Below are 22670 nucleotides of genomic sequence, written 5' to 3'. Positions count from 1 at the left end.
ATCTGCTCCCAACCTAGTTGGGAGAAGACTGATGTGTGGACAGTACGAAAGAGAGAAACTCCAAGGAGAGGAGGGATCAGCCCCACTTAGGAGGCCACGTGGCTCTCCTCAAACAGCCGTCCCTGCAGAGATGACTTAGGTCATGGCAGCTTCCCTCTCCCTGCTTCCTGCATCCATCGCCCAGTTGCCAAAGCTGGGACCCTCTGTTGTTGCCTCATGCAAAAGTGTACTTAAAAAGCCCAGTAAGGTTGAAATGAGTTGATACCTTGCCACGAGTGGAAGTTTAAGGCTTTCCCATCACTCCTACTGTGTCTTTATGCTTTACTGTTCACTCACATAAAGGACAGAGACATTACTGGCCAGTAGATAAAGTAAAGCGGTATCCAGTGTCCCAAGGAAGTTGAAATTTTCCTTCAACCATATGCATCCATTAAATGTTTCTTCCCAGCATGGTCATCGTTCCTTACAACTACTAGGGCACTAGTGGGTAGCTGTGTCAGCAAACTCCTGCGTTTGCCTTTGGTCCTCTCCCTGCTCTGAGCCCTAGCAGGCTCATCTTTGAGAGGAGAGGCCTCCTCCCAACTGGTCTCTTGCCCTTCCCTTCAATTCACCTCTGAATGCAGTAATACGCATCTCTCTGTATCCCAAGAAAAGAACAAATTGGTAGTCAAGTCTTTATCTTTCAAGCTTGAAAGGAATTCATCTATAAGGTTATGTCTGTATTGCTCAAAGTAACTCCATTAGTAGTCAGCCGAGGAAGGGAAAATGGTTTTCACTGTGAAGGGGTTAATGATGATACGCCATTTGTATCTTACTACCGTAATTAGAGCTGAACTCCAAATAGTATGCAGAAGTCATCAGGCCTGTGGGACCCCAGTGGTTGTGCTCTTGCCTCATCCTGATTCTCACAGGGTTAAAGATAGAAGGCCGACACATAGAAGGTCTATGTCATGCTCACTTATATATTAAATTCCACAAAGAAAAACAAAAGGCAATAATGGTAAGTTACATGCTGTTTCTTTTATTTATGTCCCATTTTTTACTGTCCAAGTAGATTTCTTTTTACCTATGGACACTGAATCTAGTGCTCATTTGCATCCATGATATTTTCTCTGGAGGCCTGGCCTTGGGCATTTGGTGACATCACAGGATTTCATCCATTACCACATTTCTATGAGGCTCTTTTTGGGTGTGTGTGCAAGAAATCCAGACTTAGCTAAGTTTGTTGCAGTTCTGTGAAACCATGCAGGAGATTGAAACTTTATCACCTCCACCACCCGCCCAACCCAGGTAAGCTTGGGACTTATTGATTGGAATATACCGTAAGAACAACCAATGATTTAAATCATCTACTATATTGAATTTCTTCTTAACTGGATTTTGAGGGTATTATGTCTATGGGATTATTCTTGGTCACCATACTTATCATTATTAATATTATTTACAAAATATTTATAATGTTATTATCTCATTTTTAGGTCACCAGTCTCTTCGGAAGATCACGGTAAGAATCTGTCTTACTTCTACTGATTCAAGATGAAAATCTGAGTTCTGCTCCTGGTATTTCACTGCCAAAGAGAGGAATTATTTAAGAAAATGTTTCTAAGATACTGGCCTTGTGTTTTTTTAGTGTGAAATATCAAGCACGTTAAAAAACTTAATTCAGCCTCACTAAATTTGTTATCTTGTATTATCTTCAAATCTGTTATAATCATTCGACAAGTATTGCAAAGCTTAATGTATTCTGCCTAATTTTTGTCCCATCACCAGATACTTTTTGTGACTTTGGATTAGCCAGGTAACTTCTCTGAATCCCTGATTTTCATGTTTGAAATGGGGAGTTGTAGTAGATATTCCCCCAAATCCCTTCACGATTGGAGATTGGGATTTGCACAGGGTGTTATGAGTCCAAAGTGAAACTAATTGGTAGTGGTGTGAGTTGTTACTCAGCTGAAGTGAGTTATTTGCATTTTAAGTCACAGTTATTTCATTCAAAGGATAAAATACATGGTTTTGTCAAATGCAACACTGGGGATTGTTCATTTATTCAATCTGTCATTCAAAAATGTTCATTAAATGCTCACAGTGGATCAGTTATTCTTTATAATCGCATTACATGAATGTGCTATTAGGGGCTGTATGCAGAGACAGTGTGGGCTGTGACACAGAGCTTTCCCCTTGAGGAGCTTTATGGGTCTGCTGGAGGGGCAGCAGTGGAATGGCACATGCCTCCTGATTAATCTTGTAAAAGAGGGCCAAACCAGGACTCTAGGAGTACCGCTGGCATTCTTCCTGCATCCCCGATTGAGCCAGGGCACCATCGTCCGCTCAGCCAGCCAAGGGGAACACAAGAAAACCTGCTTTAAGGTTCCCTCCCCCTCATTTCTACGTGGTCACTAAATTCGAACTCTGCTTTTTATTATTTATCTCTTTTCTTCTCCATCCCATTGCTTTAGTTTAGGGCGTCTCCTGGTCTTGCTTGTGCTTTTACAATTGTCTTATAACTGATATCCTTATCTTTACATTGCCTTCCTCTAGGTCACTGTATTTAGCTAGCACCACCCTGATTGTTCTGTAGTGAAAATCTGCTCCTGCATTGCTGGCAGGATGAAATCTTTCCAATAGACCAGCACTTGTTTTCACCTTCCCAATATTGTATTTGAACACAAAACAGAAAGTTGTAAATGATGGATCTTTGTCTCCCTCAACTGCTTATTGCTTTTCCGGGGGCATCCTTTTCCCTTTCTCTTCCCCATGCTGTGTGCTCTAGTTATGTGGCACTATGTCTAACCTCAGGAACTCACAGGGTAATCATCTTCCCTGCTTTCATCCACACACAGTTTATGCTCACCATTTGAAACCTTGTTAACCATCTCATCCTCTGGGTAAGATTTCTGACCTGTTTATCACTGCATCAGATAATTTTCTTCATTCCGAAATTTAACACATAAATTTGGAGGTTGATTTATCTGTCTCCTCTGCTAGACTGTGAGCTCTTTGATATAGATTCCAACAAACAGCAAACATTCAAATATTTTTATTAAATAAATGAAGGACGGAGAGTGGGAGTTGTTTTAGGCAGGTCTGTTCTTCCATATAAAATCCTTCCCAATATTGGAATGAAGTTGTATCATGTTCTAGAAGAATCATATGGCAAGTCATGTTCAGGCCCATTAAGTCAGAATTAGTCAATCATCCACCTAATGATGACCTGTTATTGTTATTATTGTATGCCATTTTGCTCATCGTGTTGGTCTGACTAGGTTTTGTTTTGCATATTTAGAAGTCCCTGAAGAGCTTTCAAATTATAAACTATAGAAACTTGTGTTTTGTTTATATTTTGAACTAGGGTTCCCCAGAATGACCTTTGTTTGCTTTGCCTTCCTATCTCAAGGAACTTATCCTCAGTTCTATAAAAAGATGGGGGTGGGACTGCTGAGTGGCAGTTCTATAGTCTGCCAGGAATTCTTAAAGCTATCAGGGAACATTATGTTGGTGACCTTGGAAGTCCTGAAAGGTGGCCACACCAGAGAGAGTTGCTCAGCATTGGCCCTTTGGAACAGATTGTTATAAGAACTGCCATGAGGCTTTATCCAAACTAGATTACTTCTTATATTTTCATGGCTTCAAAACATTTATTACACGTTCATGCCTCTTAGTTTGGTTCTGTAGCTTCAAAAAACTATTTAAATATGTAACGTAAACTTATAATGCTGACTTATCTAATATAATCTTGTTTTTCTCACCTTTTAACCCATGTATCCTTGGGAAAATATTCTCATCTTTTATTACCAAGATTTCCTATTAGAATTCAAAATATGTTTTCTTATGTTTATACACCTTTAAGTGTTCATATTTGCTGTGGTTAGCATAAAACCTCTTGAATAGCATATCTTCAAGCTTACATTTGTGCACAATAATGACATCACAGTGTATTTGTCAAAGAGGTAACAAGTAGCATTTTTGCTTTCTCAACATTATGAATAGAAAAATTAAGGCACATCAGGCAAACGGACTGTAAAATTGCAGTATAAAGCCCTGTGCTTCTTAACTTTCTATTTTGTTTGCTTTCCACCAATGGTCCTACTTCTCTCTAATAACTGCTCAGTCTATTTCCAAAACAGACTTCATTCTTGAGAAAAATCTAACTATCCAAAGTCCAATATCCCTGGCTTTCTCAATTCCCACAGATTATTCCTTCATAGAAGCTATGCTGGAACATCGTGGCTTTGTCGTTTACCCTCTTTCTTGCCATTTCCTTTCTGTAAAGTGGGGCTGGTCATCTACCCTTCCTAAATACTCATGGGATTGCTATGAGTTCAAATGGGAAATCATTTTCCAATCTGTCATAAGCACCCCAAATGTAATGCTAGGACTGTCCGGGCAGTGGATAAGCAAGTGAGTTTACTAGTGATGTTTGCTCAGCATTTTGTGCTGCCTTTGAAAAGTTAAAAGATAGGCTGGGGACAGGAGGTAAGTCAGGTAGAAAATTCTTTTCTTCAACATATCATTCAATATTAGATTTTCATTGGAAACCTTTTTATATTTGGATGAGAAGGAGTAAAATGGTTACTACACAATTTAGCTTGTAGTGACAAAGTAAAGATACAGTTCGTGATTAGATGTGTGGTCCTATAGAATTGACCCTGTAAGGCATAAATGAATGTAAAATGTTTCTATTTACATAATAGAGTATCAGAGCCATTGAAAACGAAGGGTAAAAATTATTGAATGTTTATTATGTGGAGATACTATGATAAAGTCTTTCAACTATGTTATTTCATCTTTAGAACAAATAACACTGCACAGTAGATATATTATGCTCAATGTTTTAGTAGGCAAAACAGGATCATAGCTTAAAATCACACAGGCACTAAGTGCTGGTAATTTTCAAGCCGGGTTCTAACACCTAACTCTTGCTCACTGATCCACCATGTTCCCAGAAAACAAACAAACAAAAAATGATTGTCAGCATTAAGGTGAATTGATAGAATTATAGAGGGAAAAAAAAAATGTTTTCCCTCTAACAAGAGTTTATTTACTGCTGTGTGAGTAATTTCTTTTTAATGACAAAACAAAACAGAACAAAAATAACAACTTCTCCCTCCTGCTGGGAATGATTTGTCCATGTAGAAAGAATAAATACCAATGTCACATGCTCTCGTAATTAGTTAACTGAGTGAAACTGAAGCTTCAGGGAGACCTGGCTGCTAAGTCCCGGGGGAAGCATTACATTTTAATGCTGCATCTGGAAGCTGGAGTTCTCCCCCTTGTCAGAAGATAATCTTGGCAGTGACTGATTGCCCTGTCCTGTGAGTTTCCTCTGCATTTAGTGCCTATCACTTCATCATTTAAATTGCTTCTGGAGCCTCCTCCTGTGCCCAGGCTGCTTCGCCTGCTCCAGCCCGAGTCTTGCTGTCATCCTAGCCTCCTGTTTTATGGCCTCTCTGGATGCCTCTCTGCGGCTGCTGCCTGAGCCAGTGCACTGCCAGAGGGCCATCTTGCAGCTAATGTCTGTTTGCTTACAAAAGAAAAGTCCTTAATTGTTTGACTCTCTTGCATGCAAGGGCCGATAATTGGTTCGATTCCCTCGGGAATGTTCGAAGCAGGTGGCCCTCTCCTGTGCTACCTCCCAGTCCTGGCGGCAGTAACGGCCCTCACATCATGTGGGCGCTCTTCTGTCCCAGCTGTCCCAGCAGTACCACCGCGGACAAAGGACGGGAGTAGGGGTGTCTGGAAATGGAATTGTAACCACCACAATCCTAGCCTAAGCGCCCAAGGATGCATCTGCTGTCATGCTTGGAGGAAGTTTTACCTCGCAGTGGGTTGTGCAAGGAAGTGCCTTGTGGCCTAATGCCCTTTCCTACAGCAATTGCTGTCTCTTGGCTCAGATGCCATAGCTTCATTTTTATGTCTAGTATAAACATGTACATTTCAGTTTTACTGAAATAGGTAACATTCATAAAAATGTACATGACTTACTGGCTCAATTTAAATAAAAACCGAAGGAACTACTGCATCTCCAGTAATAAAACATTCCTTGTAATCTGGAAGCTTGGTGGTTACCTCTCTGATTACTTTCTCTTCCCTCACTTATAGTGAGAACTACTATTTTGATTTTTGTTACGAATTTCCTTGTTTCTCTTTATTATTTTACTACATATATGCATATTCCACATATGAATGTATGTGTGTGTATATATAAATGTTTTCCACATATATGTGTGTGTATGTGAATATGGTTTTGCTTATTTTGAATGTTTATAAATTGAATTCTGTTGTAAATAATTCTTCTGTGATGTGCTTCTTTTGTTCGGAATATTGTTTTTGTGGTTCATCCTTGATGAGTGCCACATTCATTTCATTAATTTTTCATGTTGTATAGTATTCTATTGCATGAATATATGATAATTTATGTAACCAAATTTTGCTGGTGTTTATATAGACACCAGGTGTTTTTTGTTTGGTTGGTTTTGTTTTGCTATCACAGATAATATCATTATGAACAACCTTTTTCATGACTCTTCCTGGTGTCCATGTGTAAGAATTTCTGTAGGGCTTAAACCTGAGGAAGGCATAGTTATGTGGCAAGTTATATACATATTTAACTTACATAACGACAAACTGTTTTCCAATGTGATCATTGTAATTTACACCCCCAACTACACTGGGTAAGAGTTCCTATTGCTCTGCATCCCTGTCAACACTTGATACTAACTTATTGAAAGTTTTTTTTTTTGCTCATTTGGTGGGAGTGTCAAATGGTATCTGGTGATTTTCATATGCATTAAGCGATTCCACCTCAGAGTGAGAATTTGTCATATATTTACAGGCCATTTGTGTTTAGTGTTCTGTTAAATGCCTCTCTTTCTTTGCCTGTCTCCTTCCCCCCAGATTTTCTGTCTTTCCCTTAATGATTTATAAACACTTTAACATATTCTAGGTAAAAGGTTTTGTTGGCTATATATATTGCAAATTTTCTCCAGTTTGTGGTTTATTCTTGCAAACTTTTTAAAGAAGTAGATATTCTTTAATGTAATCCAATCATTAGTATTTTCTCTATGGTTTACACCTTTGGTATATTCTTTAAAGAAACCTTTTCATAGCATAATCATAAAGATACTGTCCTATTATCTCTTCTATAGTTTTTATAGTGTTGCCTTTCAATTGTATCTTTAATATCTTTGAATTGGTTTTGTGGTTTGGTGAGAGGTAAAAGTCCAATTTTATTTTTATTTTTTTCATAAACATAACCAGTCATCATCATTCATTTCCTTCACAGGCTTGAAAAGCCTGTTTTGTCTCTCCATATATGTGGGTTTCTAGATTCTCTTTTCTGTTTCATTGATCCATGTGTCTATTCCTGGACAATACTACATTGTTTTAATTGCCTAACTTTGGTATAAATCTTGGTATCTGGGAGAGCACCTACTCCAAAACGTGCTCTTCTTCAAGACTCTTGGTTATACGTGGACTTTTGTTCTTGTGTATAAATTTTAGAATCAGCTTATCAAGTTTTGTGTGGCAATTTTCATGGAAATTGCTTGAATCTATAAATTGGTATAAAGAGAATTGATATTTGTATGATGGTGAGTCTTTCCATCTCAAACCATCTCTCTTTAAATTTAATCACTTTTTAAAGACTAATTGACCTGTTTAAAATCCTATCAGTAGAGTTTTATAGTTTTCTTCAGGAAAGGTCTGGCCATATTTGTTAAATATATTCATAGGTACTGTACATTTTTTAGTTATATTTCATGTTACATTTTTTAAATTATATTTTCTAAATGATTGTTGGCATGTTAAAATGCAACTGACTTTTAGAATCTTGAATCAAGATACCTTCTTAACTTTTAAATGCATAAACTTTCAAGAGTTTTTTGTGAGGAAAAAATTCTCATAGGCAATATTGTCTGCAAGTAATAACAATTTGTTTCATCCTTTCCACTCACTGTGCTTTGTGTATAAATTTTTGGTCCCTTTTGTGCTGATTAGAACCTTCAGTACAGTATCAAATAGACGTCATCAGCGTCCCGGATCCCAAAGTGGATGCCTTCCACGAGCCACCAGGAAGTGTGAGGCTCACTGAGCAGTGGCCTGGTGCCCATGGTGGTTCCGGTTTGGCAGGTTTTTCTCTTAATTCAAATTGGTTCAATCAGCGGGCATTAAACTTTACCAAATACGTTTTGTGGTACACTTTCATTTTCTGTAGGAAATGTTATTCTGTTCTTCATTCTCTTTTTTTCTTCTAGTGTGAGATCTTACATCATTATTTTTCTTTTGCTCTTTTTATATGTAATTAATTTTTCTGAATTTCAGAAAGAAAAATATTTCCATTAGCCATTCTAACACTGGCGAGCCCATTCTGCTGTTGCTTTTGTGTGCCCTCAGAAATGTGGCAGCTTGTTTTCTCAGACTTCCTGTCTGAAATGCCTGTCCTTGCTTTGATCCAGGCCTCTTTCCTTGACTCCTGTTGGCCTTGCTCTGCTGAATGTGTATTCCAGCCAGAGGTTCACCCTCAGTTTGGGTCCTGTCTGGAAGGAGAGCCCTAAATGGTCAGTTTCAAGAGTTCAGAGGGTCTACAGTGCTCTAGGGACTTCGGTCATTACTGGGGGCCCTAGCACTCATTTGCCATACGAATGGGAAAAGCTTCTGACAGTTTCTGTAGCTCTTCTCATACTGGCCCACTGTACCTTTCAGAGAACACCTATTGGCTATTTTGAGGCTTTCTTATTCTCTGGTCTCTCAGCTGCCCCACTGTTTCCCTGTTTTCCTGCACACACACTGACAGAACTCACGTCTTTGGCTATTGGTGGTTCTCTGCAGCCACTTACAAGTTTGAGGTTTGTAAGTATATTCTTCTTGCTTTAAGAGCTGACCATGTGTTTTTGGTGGTTCTTCCTAGTTTCTCTGTCTCTTTCTGTATGTGGAAATTCAGGAATATTCAAAAAGCCTGCTTGCACCTAGTACTACTATACTTCCTGATTTTTTTTTTTAATCCAGCATTTTGGCTTAAATTGTTAGGGAAGTTCAGTTTATATCTTATTCCCCTAACCATCAAAAAGAGAAACCAATATGCATCTTTATTCAAATTAAAGTTAAACATCTTGAGAGTTATACTTTCTTTAAATGTCTGTAATACCTCCTTAAAGTTGAAAATTTTTTGAAAAGAAAAAACTGATTTTTGAAAAACTAAGGTTGAAGGGATTAATGGTTTGGGTCTTTGTATTTAGCAAAATAATGTCAACCACTCCTTTAAAATTATTTGGTGTAAAATACTCTTATGTGTACTTGAACCTAAATAAATAAATGAATAAATAAATGAATGAATAAATGAATAGATATAGACAGATAGATAGATAGATTGATCAGCACTTACTACAACTTAAGAGGTGCCACGCAGTGTCCTAAGATATGTTCAGTTGAGTTTTAGAGAGGCTAGTTAATTTCTTCAAGGTCACACCAAACTATTACACACTGAACCGATTACTCTAAAAGTTACACATGCATTCAATCTTTACAACAGAGTACTACTATTATTCCCATCTTACAGATGAGGAAACTAAGGCACAAACCTATTAGATAACTTGTCCAAGGCCACATACATAGCTACTTAGGGTTAGAACTACAATTCAGATACGGTCTAGATAATCCAGATCCAGACCCCATTCTTAGCCACTCCTCTCTACAGTCTCACACTAGCACTGATGAGGTTTGAGCTCATGTAATAGGAAATCTTGACTCTTTGTTAAATGCAAAACCTCATAATCATGGGGTGGGAATTGATCGTTAAAAACAAGATTTGTTTGTTTTTTCATATCATGTTCAGTAGCATTGACATAGAGGAACAATTCAAGGATATATTCCTGATCCATTTCTCCTACTTTAATACTTCCATAATCACAGAAATAGGGATTGAATTTCCTGTCAATAGTACTCACTCTTAAAAAGGTGGAAATCTTGAAAGGTAGCTGTTTCCTTAAGGAAATATCACAATAGGAAGTCATTCTGATGACCAGAATAGTAGAGTGGGTTACAAAAATTACATCTTTTCCCCTTTTATTTTCTATAAGTTATTTATTAGTTAATGTGATGTGTAAACTTGGCTGATGATACAGAGGGAAGCATCTGTAGGTCTTCAGTTGCCTTGCTGGTAAGAATTTTCAGTATTGGCCATCACAGTGTCCCACTTCCCAGTGGCATCAGGCTGGCTAAGGCAAAGTTGCTAGAGTGTTTTTCTTTTTTTTGCCTTATACTCAGTTTCTGACTATGGAATCCCCCATTGGCATTTTAATTAGATTCAAACTTTTTAGTGCTCCCCTTTGAGCCTCTTCCTCACCCTGGTTTAGCTCATGTTGCTCAGTGAATTGTTTCTACTCCCCTGCTTGGGGACCCCTTTCCCCATCCCACTCCCTTGTATTCACAGGGCCACATGGTCTATATCACCTTCTGCCATCACTCTGGCAGACCACCTTCATTGTCCTCCATTCAAGATCCTTCTTGGGGCTCATTAATTCCCATGTCTTGGAACCACCCCCGTAGAGTCTAAGGCCAAACAGTGATGAATTTTCCTGGCAACTCAAATGCCTGTGATTTCTCCTTCCCATTCACTCGCTGTGTTTTTGAGTGTATTCCAAATTTTTTCTCCCATGGGTGGTGGTGTCCTTCTTATGTAATTATAAACCCAATGAATAGAGATGTTGCCCTCTTCTATGCCGTGCCCTGGCCAGAACTGATTCTCTGTAGGCAAGTCTCACTGTTACATTTCATGCAGTATGTGGTGTTGGCAAACAGAAACTTTCAGTGCAAATCTTTGAATCCCATTGTAGCCTCATTAGCATTGTTCTCTGTTGAAGAAGATAGGTTAGTCCTGTTCCTTTTCCAAAGAAATTCTGTTACTAATGTGCTGAAAAGATGCCCTTTTATGGTGGTCTCATGGGGTGTTCCCCAAGGACTGTGTGAAAGGGCAGGAATAAAAATGACAGCATGCTTTTTCTTGGCTGGTCTTCTTTCACGTTTCCTAGAAAAACAGACCATCACTGCTGATGAAAAAACAAAATGAAGCAGTACAAGCAAATAAAACAAACCCCCTGGGCTTTCCAAAATCAGTCTACAGTACTTTGTCTGTGTCCTGACCCTACTGCTCTCTCCTATTTCCCTGTATTAAATCTCCCTATTGACTGTGACCATGTAATCCTTTCATCCTTTTGCAGTACTTTCTTGGTGATACTTACATAATTATCTTTTGAAGCCTTCTTACAGGTGTGTGTGTGTGTGTGTGTGTGTGTGTGTGTGTAACAGGAAAAAGGAGAGATTTAGGGAGGAAGGCTAACCTAGTTTCCTTTTAAGTGGACGAGTAGGAAGAGGTCGCCATAGAAGTCTGTGCCATGGATGCTCTGGCGACAAACGGAGCTGTGGTGGATTTCACTCCTAAGATGCGTCGCTTATCCCACAGTTAAGCGTTTAAAAAGGGAATGAGAAATGCTTCACTTGGTCCCTATGAGAGCAGAAATGAAGAATTAAATTAACACTTACTTTTAGAAGTTCATTGTGTTTATTGAAGCTTTTTCCTGTAATGAAACTATATGATCTAGGTTCATTAGCACACATGTTATCAAGGGAGGAGGCAAGGACATGACTGTCATTGTAGACAACCCTTGGGTAAAGAGCACATCACTTCATTTGTCTGTTTCCTACTTGACTAGAAACCCAAATATCCACTGAAAAATTTTCCCCCAGCATGCTCCAGCTGGAACTTTCTCTTTATTTGGATGGCTTCCTCTTGCCAAGCACTGGGTGGGTGCTGGTTTCTCTGAGTCACGGTCTTAGCCTAAGCATGACAAGCAGTTGCAGAACATCAGAGTGCATTGTCTCCTCCAGTCGATTCCTAAGAAGATCAGCTCTGGATGTGTTACAGGAGGCTCCAGTGTGTTGGAAGCATTTTTGCTGTGTGACTGTTTGCCCAGGCTGTCTGTTACAACTACGTAGGCCTATGCCGTCCTAGAGAGGGCTGGGGAAATATCCATCAGTGCAGCTGTTTTTCAAAATAATGAAGCTAACTAAATGCTTCCTCATTTTGCCAGCCTTCTGTGTCCATTCCCATGTTCTGCGTCTCTTTTGGGTGCTCTCAGTTTTAGGGTATGGCTTTCTTAGCTCCATGTGATATCCCTTCTCCCTGTCAACTTAAGCCATGGAACACCTAGAAGCAGCGTGTCCCCACCCCCTTCCCTTTCCCAGCACTGCAACTTTGTTTTCTGTGACCTCAACTCAAACTGCATCCCCCTGGGGCTGCCCAGGGAAACGCTGGGAAGAGGACCTCATTTCACCACCTAATGACACCATAGTACTGTTCAGCAGTCCCCACAGCCAAATTAGGGACAGTGTGGCATGTGGCTGGAGAGAATGGACCCTGATAACAGCCTTTCACGTTGTGAGTTTATGTCCTGGCTAGGCTATGGGTTAGCTGTGTGGTCTTGAGCAAATCACTGAACCTCACTAAGCCTCAGTTTTTTCATCTTTAAAGTGGGGATGATTTTCCTCACTTGTTGTGAGGACTAAGTTAGAGGAGACAGGTCAAGCATTTAGCTCTATGCCTCGCACAGAGTTTATTTGCAAATATTCCCAAAAGAAAGGGATCGAGGAGGAGACTAACAGTGCAAGAGAGAGCAAGAGAAAGTGTCAGTGTCAAATAACCGAAATGGGAATGTATTTGTCTGTAAATAGACCCGATGTGCCACATTTGCAGGAACTTATGACATTGTTCAAGCCTACTAGATTCTAAGTTTACTGGAACTAGACATTTCCTTTAGGTTACAGGCCAATGGGTGGAGAATGACTCGTATCATTCCGGGCAGTGGTCACTAGACATGGTGGCAGCCTCAGGCAAGGGCGAGAGCGAGGTCTTGGAGTGGAAGGCAGTGCCCTGGCTCTGCTCTCTGCCGGCTGGGCAATCTGGGGCAGATCATTCCCCTTAGGCCTCTGCCTCTTCATCCAGCAGGCTGAGCTGGCTGACATCTAAGTCCTCTTCTGTCCCACAGACTCCGAAAGAATACTGGGCAATTAATGACTTGAGGAAAAGCCACAAATGTCATCTTGAATTTTGGAAAGGTGTTTTGGAGACACCTGTGCCCTGCTTTTGATGGGGCATGCATATGGATTTCTGCAGATTAGTGCCAGTCCATTATTTCTGCTGATGACAAACAGCACTGCTATTTTCACACCTCACCACATACCCACCTTCTGAAAGGAAAGAAAATCAACTTTGCAAGTGCATGAACGCTGCAGGCAGCTTTCACACTGGTAGCTCTCTTTAACAAGGTAACGAAATTCATTGCTCCTTAATTATGCAGCTTCCAGCTTTTCTCCTGACAAAGCAAAGCCCCAACACTTATTGAAAAGGGAATTTGTAACCAGCCAGAATCCACTCAGTTTTGTTCAGTCTGGTGTAATTTCCATCCCCTCTTACATCTTTGCAAGTGAAGGCAATTATTTCAGCCACTACAAAAATATTAGAGAGGTGTTTATAAGACGGCAAGAAAGTCATTTCAACAATACAGTTTCTGTAGCTGTGTGCTCCATCTTTGACTGTGTGCCTCTCTGGTCCTTAACCTAACTAATGCTGCAGGCTTCTTCTCACTCTCAAAAAGTGTGGCCCACCCAGACCTCCCTCTTCAGGCATCTCATTTCCCAGTGATCTTTCAGTCTTTTCCTTTGTGTGCGCGCACACACACACACACACACACACACACACACACACACACACACACACACACGTCGAGGAAGAAAAGTGATAATCTAGCCAAGGTTATATTCTGAAAATGGAGCTGCTGAGTGACTCTCGCTGGCCTCACATTACTCTGATTCTTCCAAGGTATCTACAGCACCCCCTTCCTGACTCATTTCTCCCTACCACCATTTCAGACACCCACTTTGTCAAGTGAAACTGCTTTTCACTTGTCCCTCAATGCCTCAGGCCAGCTGGTCTTCTTTGTAGAAAAACCTTCTCCCACATTTTCTGCCAACACAAATCTTACCTTTCTGAGAACAGTAACTTACAACTTCCCTAGTAGGAAATTGTCTCATTCATCAGTTTCTGATGCGATCAGGCGTGTGTTCAGGGTGGTATGGCCGTAGACGTCTCTCAGTTTCTTCAGCCGTCAGGGGCTATGTGTAGATGTAAAATACACATCTGTTATTTCATAGATACTCTTCTTTCTTAAGAGTACATGAATTTCCAAAAGGAATGAAGGTGTAGTTTTCATTTTCTCTTCACAGCAACTGGACAGTAAATCTGCTCTATAATAAATATCATAACAGATTTACTCTTACTGAAGCCTATTCTCTTTTATGTCTTATTTTTTGGGCAAACTTCAGAACTCACCATTTGTAATTCTTGCTTCTAAGATATGCTACTGCTTCATCAATTTAGCATTATGTTGAAGTGAAAGTGAAACCTTATTTTCCATTTCTCTGAAATAAAATGCTTAATTTTTCTTTGCTCACAATATCTGTCATATGCGGATATGGGGAGGGTTCAAAATTAGTGTTTTATTATATCTTAGTTACTAATACAAGTTATCTTGCCTGTCTTTACCCTTGTGAGTGAAGGAAGGCTCTAGAAATTACAGAGTTTTTGCTACATGTGCATTTTGCTGGTATGTGTCCCTGAGTAACCTTTGCTATATTAAGTCCTCCTTGGCTTTACTGTAGTGTCAGTGAGGAGTGCTTGGCTAAACATATTCTTCTCAGTGAAAGGCCTTCATCTTACAGAGTGATCAGTGTGCTGCGAGGCAGTGATAAGGTACTTAGTGTCCATCCCAGTGACCGCATGACCCACACACTTATCATCTTTTTGAGCTCTAGGACGCACTCATTTGTACTTGGAGCCTGGCCTCCAACACCATTTCCCATGCAGTCTCGATGTTTGGTTAAAACCAATAACCATCCATCACTTTCAGGCCGCAACAGATCTGCTTGCAGCTATCACTGAATGAAATATGAGCACACTTTCTCAACCTAAAAGTTCCTTTTAGAGGTCCTCAAGGACACTGCTAAAATCCATCAAACGACTTCAAGGAGACCTATCACAGGAGGAAAGCCGGAGTGACACGGAGGGAAGGGAATGAAGCCAAAAGCTCTGATCCTATCTCCAAGATCCTTGGGAAAAGTTGTTAGGAGTGAAGGCCAGCGGCAGTTCCTCTGCTTGGCACCTTCTTCTCCTCTGTGAGGCGAACAGGACCTTGTTTATTAGTTCTTCCATTTCTCTTACCCTCTCAGGATTATAGTTTTATCATCCAAATGCTGGGAAAGCAAAAATAAACAAAACAAAGTCTGTCCATCTAAATTCTCTCAGCATTCAAGGGATGAGGACTTGTGGAGAATACTAGATTTTTTTTTTAAACCGCTCTTACACTGCTCAAGCAGTTGATAAAGCACTAAGCATTTTAACATGTATTGCTTCATGCAAATGTTAAGAAGGAGAAAGAGTGTCATTATGTACTATAATTACTTCTGGGTTCATGAATTTAGTCAGATGTAGTTAGATTAAAACCCTTTACAGATATGGAAAAAATCCTCCCTATTGGTAAACATTTAATATTTATTGAACAAATTGAACTAAAACAGTTGATGGGGTTCTATAATGTTGATGCTAAAAATGAATTTCTATTTTTCTTGTTTTAATGGAATAGTTGGATATTACTTTAGAAGGTGGCACTATATAAAAAATTGTGTTGACCCCCTACATCCAAAGGTAATACAGAGAAAACATTTATTTGGAGTTATATAGATTCCCACAAAAATACTTGCAAGAGCCTCTCTCATCCCTCTTGTGACTGTTGGCACACAGTTTTACACAACTGGCTGAAAGTAACATACTGTGACTGTGGAAGAGCATGACCTCAATTGGTCCCTTAACCTATGAACTTGTCTTCACTAACCCAGTGCTCAAAGCAAATGAATTAACTCATGAAATTTGTTTTAACACTGATCCAAGGCTTACTACAGATATTCTGGGAAGTAACACATCATTGCTTAGGACAGGACTCTGATTTGACCCATATAAATCTTTCTGGTTTATTCAGATACTTAACAATGGTGTTTCACTACATCTAATAAACACCATTAGATATGAAAATGGTGAAAATATGAAAATTTCTTCAACTCCAAAACTAACTGCTAAGTGTAGCAGGAGCCAGTATAGTGGGCTTTCTTCCATTCCTTAGAATGTCTTCCTTAGTCCGAGTTTGTAGAACATTGAGATGAAAGCAGGCTGGATCATCAGATCACAAGTATCAACCAAGCATTAAGCACTTCAAATATTTCCTGTACTACAGAGTTTGCACTGGAAGATGGAATATGGGTCAAGTGCAAAACACAGTCCCTGTGCTTATGGCTTAATTGCAGAGATGGGACTTGGACATGTGAAATGCCAAAGAACAAGTTCACAGCAACAGATAAACAATTGGGAGGTTTGGGAGATACACCTGCACTGTCTGTAGCCAATTCCAGTGGTGGATAAGAGAATGGAACCAACTGCTTCTGAAGGGGCCACATCCTGGCCCTCTGGCAGCAAGGTGGGAGTTCTCTGCCAGGAGGGAACACTGGATAGGAGCTGTTTTTTCTCCAAATAGGAAACCTCTTATGTGTTAGTGGTAGCTTCAAAAGGATTACTGCAGCAGGTGGAAAGAACCATACACATCCATGCATTAAATTAGCAGAGACTAATTCAATTGAGGATTAGCTCTGTAATTAGAAACAAAACCTATTTATGTCTCCCATCTATGGTTTATACTCTGAGAGGGATTTGGCGCGGGTGGTATCCGAGTATTAGACCGCTGTAGCATTTAATGGCCTTTAGATGCCACTGGTGGGTGGATCCTAACAATGATGAAATGACAAGGCAGGTGAGATGAGTACTCGGCCCCCTCCAGTCCGTATTTAGACAATGGAGGAGAAACTGGTGGGCGGGTGGGCAGGATTGCCTGGCTGGAGGAGGGACGAGAGGAGGGACAGATTCTTCTGTCACATCTGTGTATTAAGGAGAGACTGGGGAGGAGCCACCTGAGATAGAATTCCTAGTCCAGCTCAACAGGTATGTGTGGTCTGCATAGTCTTCTGCTTGCCTTTCCTCTTCCTGCTCCCTTTAAAAGCTGGTCCTTCGGCAAAGCAGTCTGCAGTTTTCTTTTTCTGCTGAGATACTCATGACATAAAGCAGATGGTATTGTACGCAAAATACACTCCCATAGGTGATGCAGGAAAAGGCTATTTTCACGGCCATTTCCCAAACTACTGAGAGTCAGCACCAAGCCTCTCACTCAAAGCATATCACAATGCAAGTGTATGATGTGACAGATGGTGTTTTCCAAAAACAGCCACAGCACTGTCTCCCATCCCACACGTTCCTCCTGCAACATGACTTTGACATTCTTTTCATTGAGGTATGGGGTCTGTGTCTTCACTCCTTGAATATGGGCAAACTTAGGCCTACAACAATGGAAGTGACACTGTGTGATTGCCACGGCAAGGTGACTTCCACCAGGCTCTCTTGGGATGGTTGCTTTTGAAACCCAGTCACCATTTTAGAAGGAAGTCCAAGCAGCCCATGGAAGCCCACATAAAGAAGCAAAGCTCCCCGCTGAAGCCCCACCCAGTTACCAGTCCCATGTGCAATCATCTTGAAAGTGGATCTCTGAGCTCCCAGTGAAGCTGCCCCAATCTGATGCCAGATGGAGCAGAGGCAGTTTCCATTGAACCCTGCCCAAACTGCATATTCTTTAGGAAGAGTTGTATTTGTTGTATTTTCAAAAATATATATGGTTTTAGGAGGAGATTGCTGCTGCTCTACTCATGCTGCCATCTTGGCTCCACCCTCTCCAAACTGCATGTTTTTTAACAAAATAGGTGTGTTTTAAGCCACTGTGTTTTGGGATGGTTTGCTATGCAGCAATAGAGAAGTTGTACAGATGTGTGTGTCATAAGAATAATCTTGAATTTGTCTGATTATAAAAACTCCTCAGTATTTTAGCTATTATTATTAACAACTTAGCACATATTATCAAAACCTCCTCTTGGCCTAGATTAAAATACAGATGGCCTTAGAAATACCTAATTCCTCCTCTCTCTCATCTCATCTTGGAGTTGTTCAGTATCACTATGTAAGATAATATCAAGTACAGTCATTTTCATGGGCTGCTTCTCATTTATGCCTAATTAGCATAATGTACTGTGGTCATCCATACCATTAAATATTTACATTACCTTTACTATGTTTGACAGTTACACTAAATTCCATTTTGGGGAACCAAGCCTTCAGTTTGTTGCTCATGTACCATGCCTGAATGCTTGCAAAGTAGAAAAATTGGACAGAATGTGTCTGATAAGGAAAATCTGTGCAGAAATATGTATTTCAGAAAAGGAGGCTCTTGGGCAGCTGACAGTGCAAGCTTTCTGGTGGCTAAGCAATAAGGAACTTTGAATGAAAGGAAAGTATGAAGACACCAGTAGGCTCCGATCAAGGGAAACATGAACATGGCATACGCCACAGATGTGCTCATTATTCAGTGTCCCCTTTGGCATAAAAAGATCTGGAGCTTAAAGCCATCCATTGACTTGACTTCATTTTGTATGTGATGCATTCATGAGACTTTTACTTGGGGTTGTTTGTTTTAATTCATGCCCACCTCCCTCCAGGTTCAGCAAAGGAGAAGCAGCATGGCGGAAGGAACCCTGACCTAGGGGTCAGAAACAATACAATGAAAAAAAAGTGTAAAAGAAATACACACAAAAACCCCTACAAGTCCCTCCGAGTCTCAGCTGGATTGCTAACAACCTGTGTGACCTTTGAAAAGTCCATTTATTTCTCAAGCCTCTTTCCTCATCAATGAAATGGGAGGGTTAGACCTAACCAAATACAGTTCTGGGAAGTAGAATATGACTGCTTCTGAGGGGATCATTTTCGGTTGTTCTTACTGCTTTGCAGATGAAAATATTTAGGAGTAAAATGTGTGCAGAACTTGGCAAAGCCAGATACATATGATTCTCAGGGAGTCAACTGATTTCCCCCCACTGGGGCTCCACAAGGCATTCTTTGTTTAACAGTTTGGTTTTACTTTTCATTTTTTTTCTTCCACAGTTTTTTCTTCCACATCATTTTGATGACTGCCATCATTATTTAAGTGAAAAATAAACAATTTGGCAATAGCATGTTTATTTAAGAACTGAAAAATACTGCAGAACTTGAGAAATTAAACTTTTTAAATAGACGTAAGTGCTCAGAGTTGACTCTGTTTTATATATAATATAGTTATTTCATTGATTTATTGAGAATCACAAACATATTATGTGGCTTTGCCATGTTCTGTATATTTTCTATTCTTAAATATTTTTGGCTGCAAAGCAAAAATCACTACCTTAAACCACCCCTTTGGAACTAATCACATGCCAGAACATAGAACTGTGATGGCCTTAGTCTAACCTCATCTCCTAGATGAGAAATGGTTCTGTTCCTGTGTAATGGAGTTAAAAATATCAGCATCTCATGCTGTTCTGTAAGAAGACTGTCCTGGTCAGATTCTCTGTTCCTTGAGATTATTGGCAAGGCAGAGTTTCAAAAGAACTGGCTTTTTCTTCAATTTCTTCGTAAGAGAACCAAAGCTTGGTAAACTAGCTTGCCCAAGGTCATAGCTAGTTAGTGGTGCTCACAGAACTTAACCAAGCACTGATTCCTAACTCAATTATAATATATCTCTTCTTAATTTGGACTTCTTACCAAGATGTGAGTTCCCTGAGAGATGGAATTTGTTCTGTACAGTTATATCCCCAAAACCTCAAACAGGGCCTAGCATGGACTTTGTGGACCCCTGGACTGTGCTTGTCCTATCCTGATTCCGGGTGGTAGCCAGTCTCTCCTTCTGTGCACAGACGTCTGAGGATATCCAGACTCTTCGAGATCCAGGTTTAAGAAAGACAGACTGGGAAGGAAGATGGAGCCTCTCAGTTCCAGCTTTCCGTCTTGGGATGTTTACTGGATAGCAATTTCTTGGAAGGAAAAATAAACCATTTCATATGAGCTAATGATTCAACTTGTAACCCCTACAAATGACACACTTCTCAGTTCTCTACCCCTTTACTTCTCTAACTACATAAGTTTATGTGATTTAATTGCCAAGGAGACTAATTATTCATCTAGTCGATAAACTTTATGTCCCATTGCTAATTTGACTTCTCCTGTTTCTTTGAATTTAGGAGCATTATTTCCTTAATATGAAAGATTTTTGGAAAAGGCAAGAGAGCAAGCTCAGAGCTCAAGAAATGATAAAGAATAATACTGTCATTATGACAACTCATTATTTGTTTTTAAGCTTAATTTTTCAGAAGGCTATTATCTGGAGTGGAATACTAATGGATTCAAGCTTTCTTTATGCACAGGAAATCTTTAACAACAGTGTTCATAGGGAAGGGCATTAATCAGGAGAGAGAAGTAGGCCTTGTGCCTAATAATGTTTGCATAATAGCTACCCTTGGGTGTATTGCTTGACTTAAAAATAAATATTCATGCTTACCATCTCCATCCAGTACAATTAGAGATTATTTGTGGTTATGATTCTGTTACGTGATCCTCAAACCTGTTCGTGGGGACTTTAAACTGGGTGGCTGTTGGAAACGAACAAACATAAGTAATAATGCCTGTGAATGACTCCAGGGTGGAAAATCGAAAGAAGCTACAATATGGGCAATCTGGAGAAAAGGAGCTAAAAGCTGGGAATAGAGGGATGAAATCAAACTGGCATGCTTATGGACATTCACGTGCTGCGCTGATGTACCTCTTCTACAGTTTCTCATCACCTGCAGGATAAAATCTGAGTGCCTTATCTTTGACCTAAAAAGCACTCACTCAAGTTGACACCGTGACTCTGCAGGACGTTACCTGAGGCTTGATCATACACAGCTCTCTGCAGCTTCCCGTAGACACCACGACTTGCAACTTCTGTGTCTTTGTTCATATCCTACCTGCATCTTACAAGGATTTTCCAAATCTTCCTTGCCGATTAATCCCACTTATCGTGGAAGAGTTGGCCTAAAGTTTTCCTCCTCCAAGAAATCTTTAAATGCTACAGCTAGCCAGGAAGTTTTCCCCCAGCCTCTCCTATTTTTCTTTCTTTCTTTTCATTTTAGTGCTCCTTAAATACACTGTGTCCTGGGGAATTCCTTCATTGTCTTGATTTATTGCTTACTCGCACCAAATTTTATTACACTGGTACTTTAATGAATTCATTTTTCTTTTCTCTCTCCTTTATATTTTCTCCTTTTTTCCTTTTAATTTTTGGAAATGTTTCAATATGATCTTAAAAACATAGACAGTATGCTGTTTTGTATTTCTGTCTGTGATTTTAAACTCTCATTAAATGCCCCCTGGGGCAATTTCCCTAATCATATTTCATTCCTAATATGGATATTCTGTTGTCTAAAGGTCCAAACTGATTTGTTCTCCCAGACATGTAGTTGGTAATATTTTTTCCTTCCTCTCCCTCCCTGTCCTCTGATGTAAGGTTTCCATCTTGGGGTCAAGCACCATCCCATAACGGCTCCTTCATTTCTGCTTCTCATCTGATGGAGCTGTGTTGACAGATGTGTCTGCTTGACTTCATACACCGACTTTACCCTTATAGCTAGGCTCCTTCTGAAGTGTCTGTCTGTATACCTTTTTTATGCACAGTCACAAAAATACTGAAACTACTCCTTCTGCTAATCTATCTATCAAGCCTATTTTTTGGTTTTATTATTATTAAAGAGAGATGAGCAGGACAGCTGTTAATCTTATTTTGCAATTAAATCTTAAACTTAATTATTTAAAATTTGTATCTGGTAAGTTATAGAGATTAGAAGGAATAAGGTTCCTTCGAGTGCCTTCTTCATAACACTGTAAGCTGGATAACCTATAGAGACAATGTTCTTCCATTTTCTTTGGCCTCATAGAGCCTAGCAGAGCTTTGTACGGTGAGCTCACAAAGGGCATGGACAGAGGCCTGGACTGGACCCGGGGACTTGCATTACGGTGGTGACTGGGCCACTACTGGCTCTGTGTCCCAGGAGAGTCCCCCCCTCCTCTGGACTCCAGCACCCATCTACAATATGAAGAGTGAGACACATGTTTTCTTAGGCTCTTTTGACATATAACATTTTATTAATTGCCTTTCTGCTGTTTTAATCTCTTTCCCGTTCTCCTTTTTTCTCTTCATGTTCTTTTCAATCTATTCAACAAGTAATTGTGCATTGATGATGTACAAAGCAGTGTGTCAGAGCCACCGGGAGATGAAAATAGCGTATTGCTTACTGCTTATTATGCCAAGGGAACATCCTTTCCCCTCCTTCCCACTCTCCTTTCTCCTCCCTTCTCCTCCTGTGTCCTGCCCCTTCCCTTGCTCAGCAGCCCCCAGCATCCCACTTCTGTTGCAGGGCTTCTGCTCGGATCAGAGGAAGGCACTCAGCACTGCACCAGGAACGAGTTTAATGTACCTCTGGTCCTTTGCATCTGGTTATCCAGGGCTCATAAATGCTTGATATAAAAGCTTTGAGGGCTTTGCTCAGTGGCTGTCAAGGGTTCCATGTACTTTGAGACATGATACTGAATTTTTGGCCAACTCTATGAGAGACTAGTCAAACAGGAATAA

General features: G+C 40.1%; 1 protein-coding gene across 10 annotated transcripts in view; it reads left to right on the top strand.

The window, feature by feature from the left end:
• DGKI (diacylglycerol kinase iota) overlaps nt 1-22670 on the top strand; it is a 395960-nt gene that overhangs the window by 352426 nt on the left and 20864 nt on the right. For all 10 annotated transcript variants that reach the window (XR_008998562.1, XM_057504799.1, XM_057504796.1 and 7 more), the window contains one exon: nt 1479-1504. Coding sequence is in view for 9 of the 10 variants with exons in the window: in XM_057504799.1 (XP_057360782.1) it covers nt 1479-1504 (26 nt within the window). In the remaining variant the exon portion in view is untranslated. The remainder of the gene's footprint in view (nt 1-1478; nt 1505-22670) is intronic.

This window comes from Manis pentadactyla, chromosome 7 (genome assembly GCF_030020395.1).
Source record: "Manis pentadactyla isolate mManPen7 chromosome 7, mManPen7.hap1, whole genome shotgun sequence".
NCBI classification, from domain to species: Eukaryota; Metazoa; Chordata; class Mammalia; order Pholidota; family Manidae; genus Manis; species Manis pentadactyla.
Note: the sequence above shows the minus strand (reverse complement) of the source record. Positions and strands in the feature narration are given on the sequence as shown.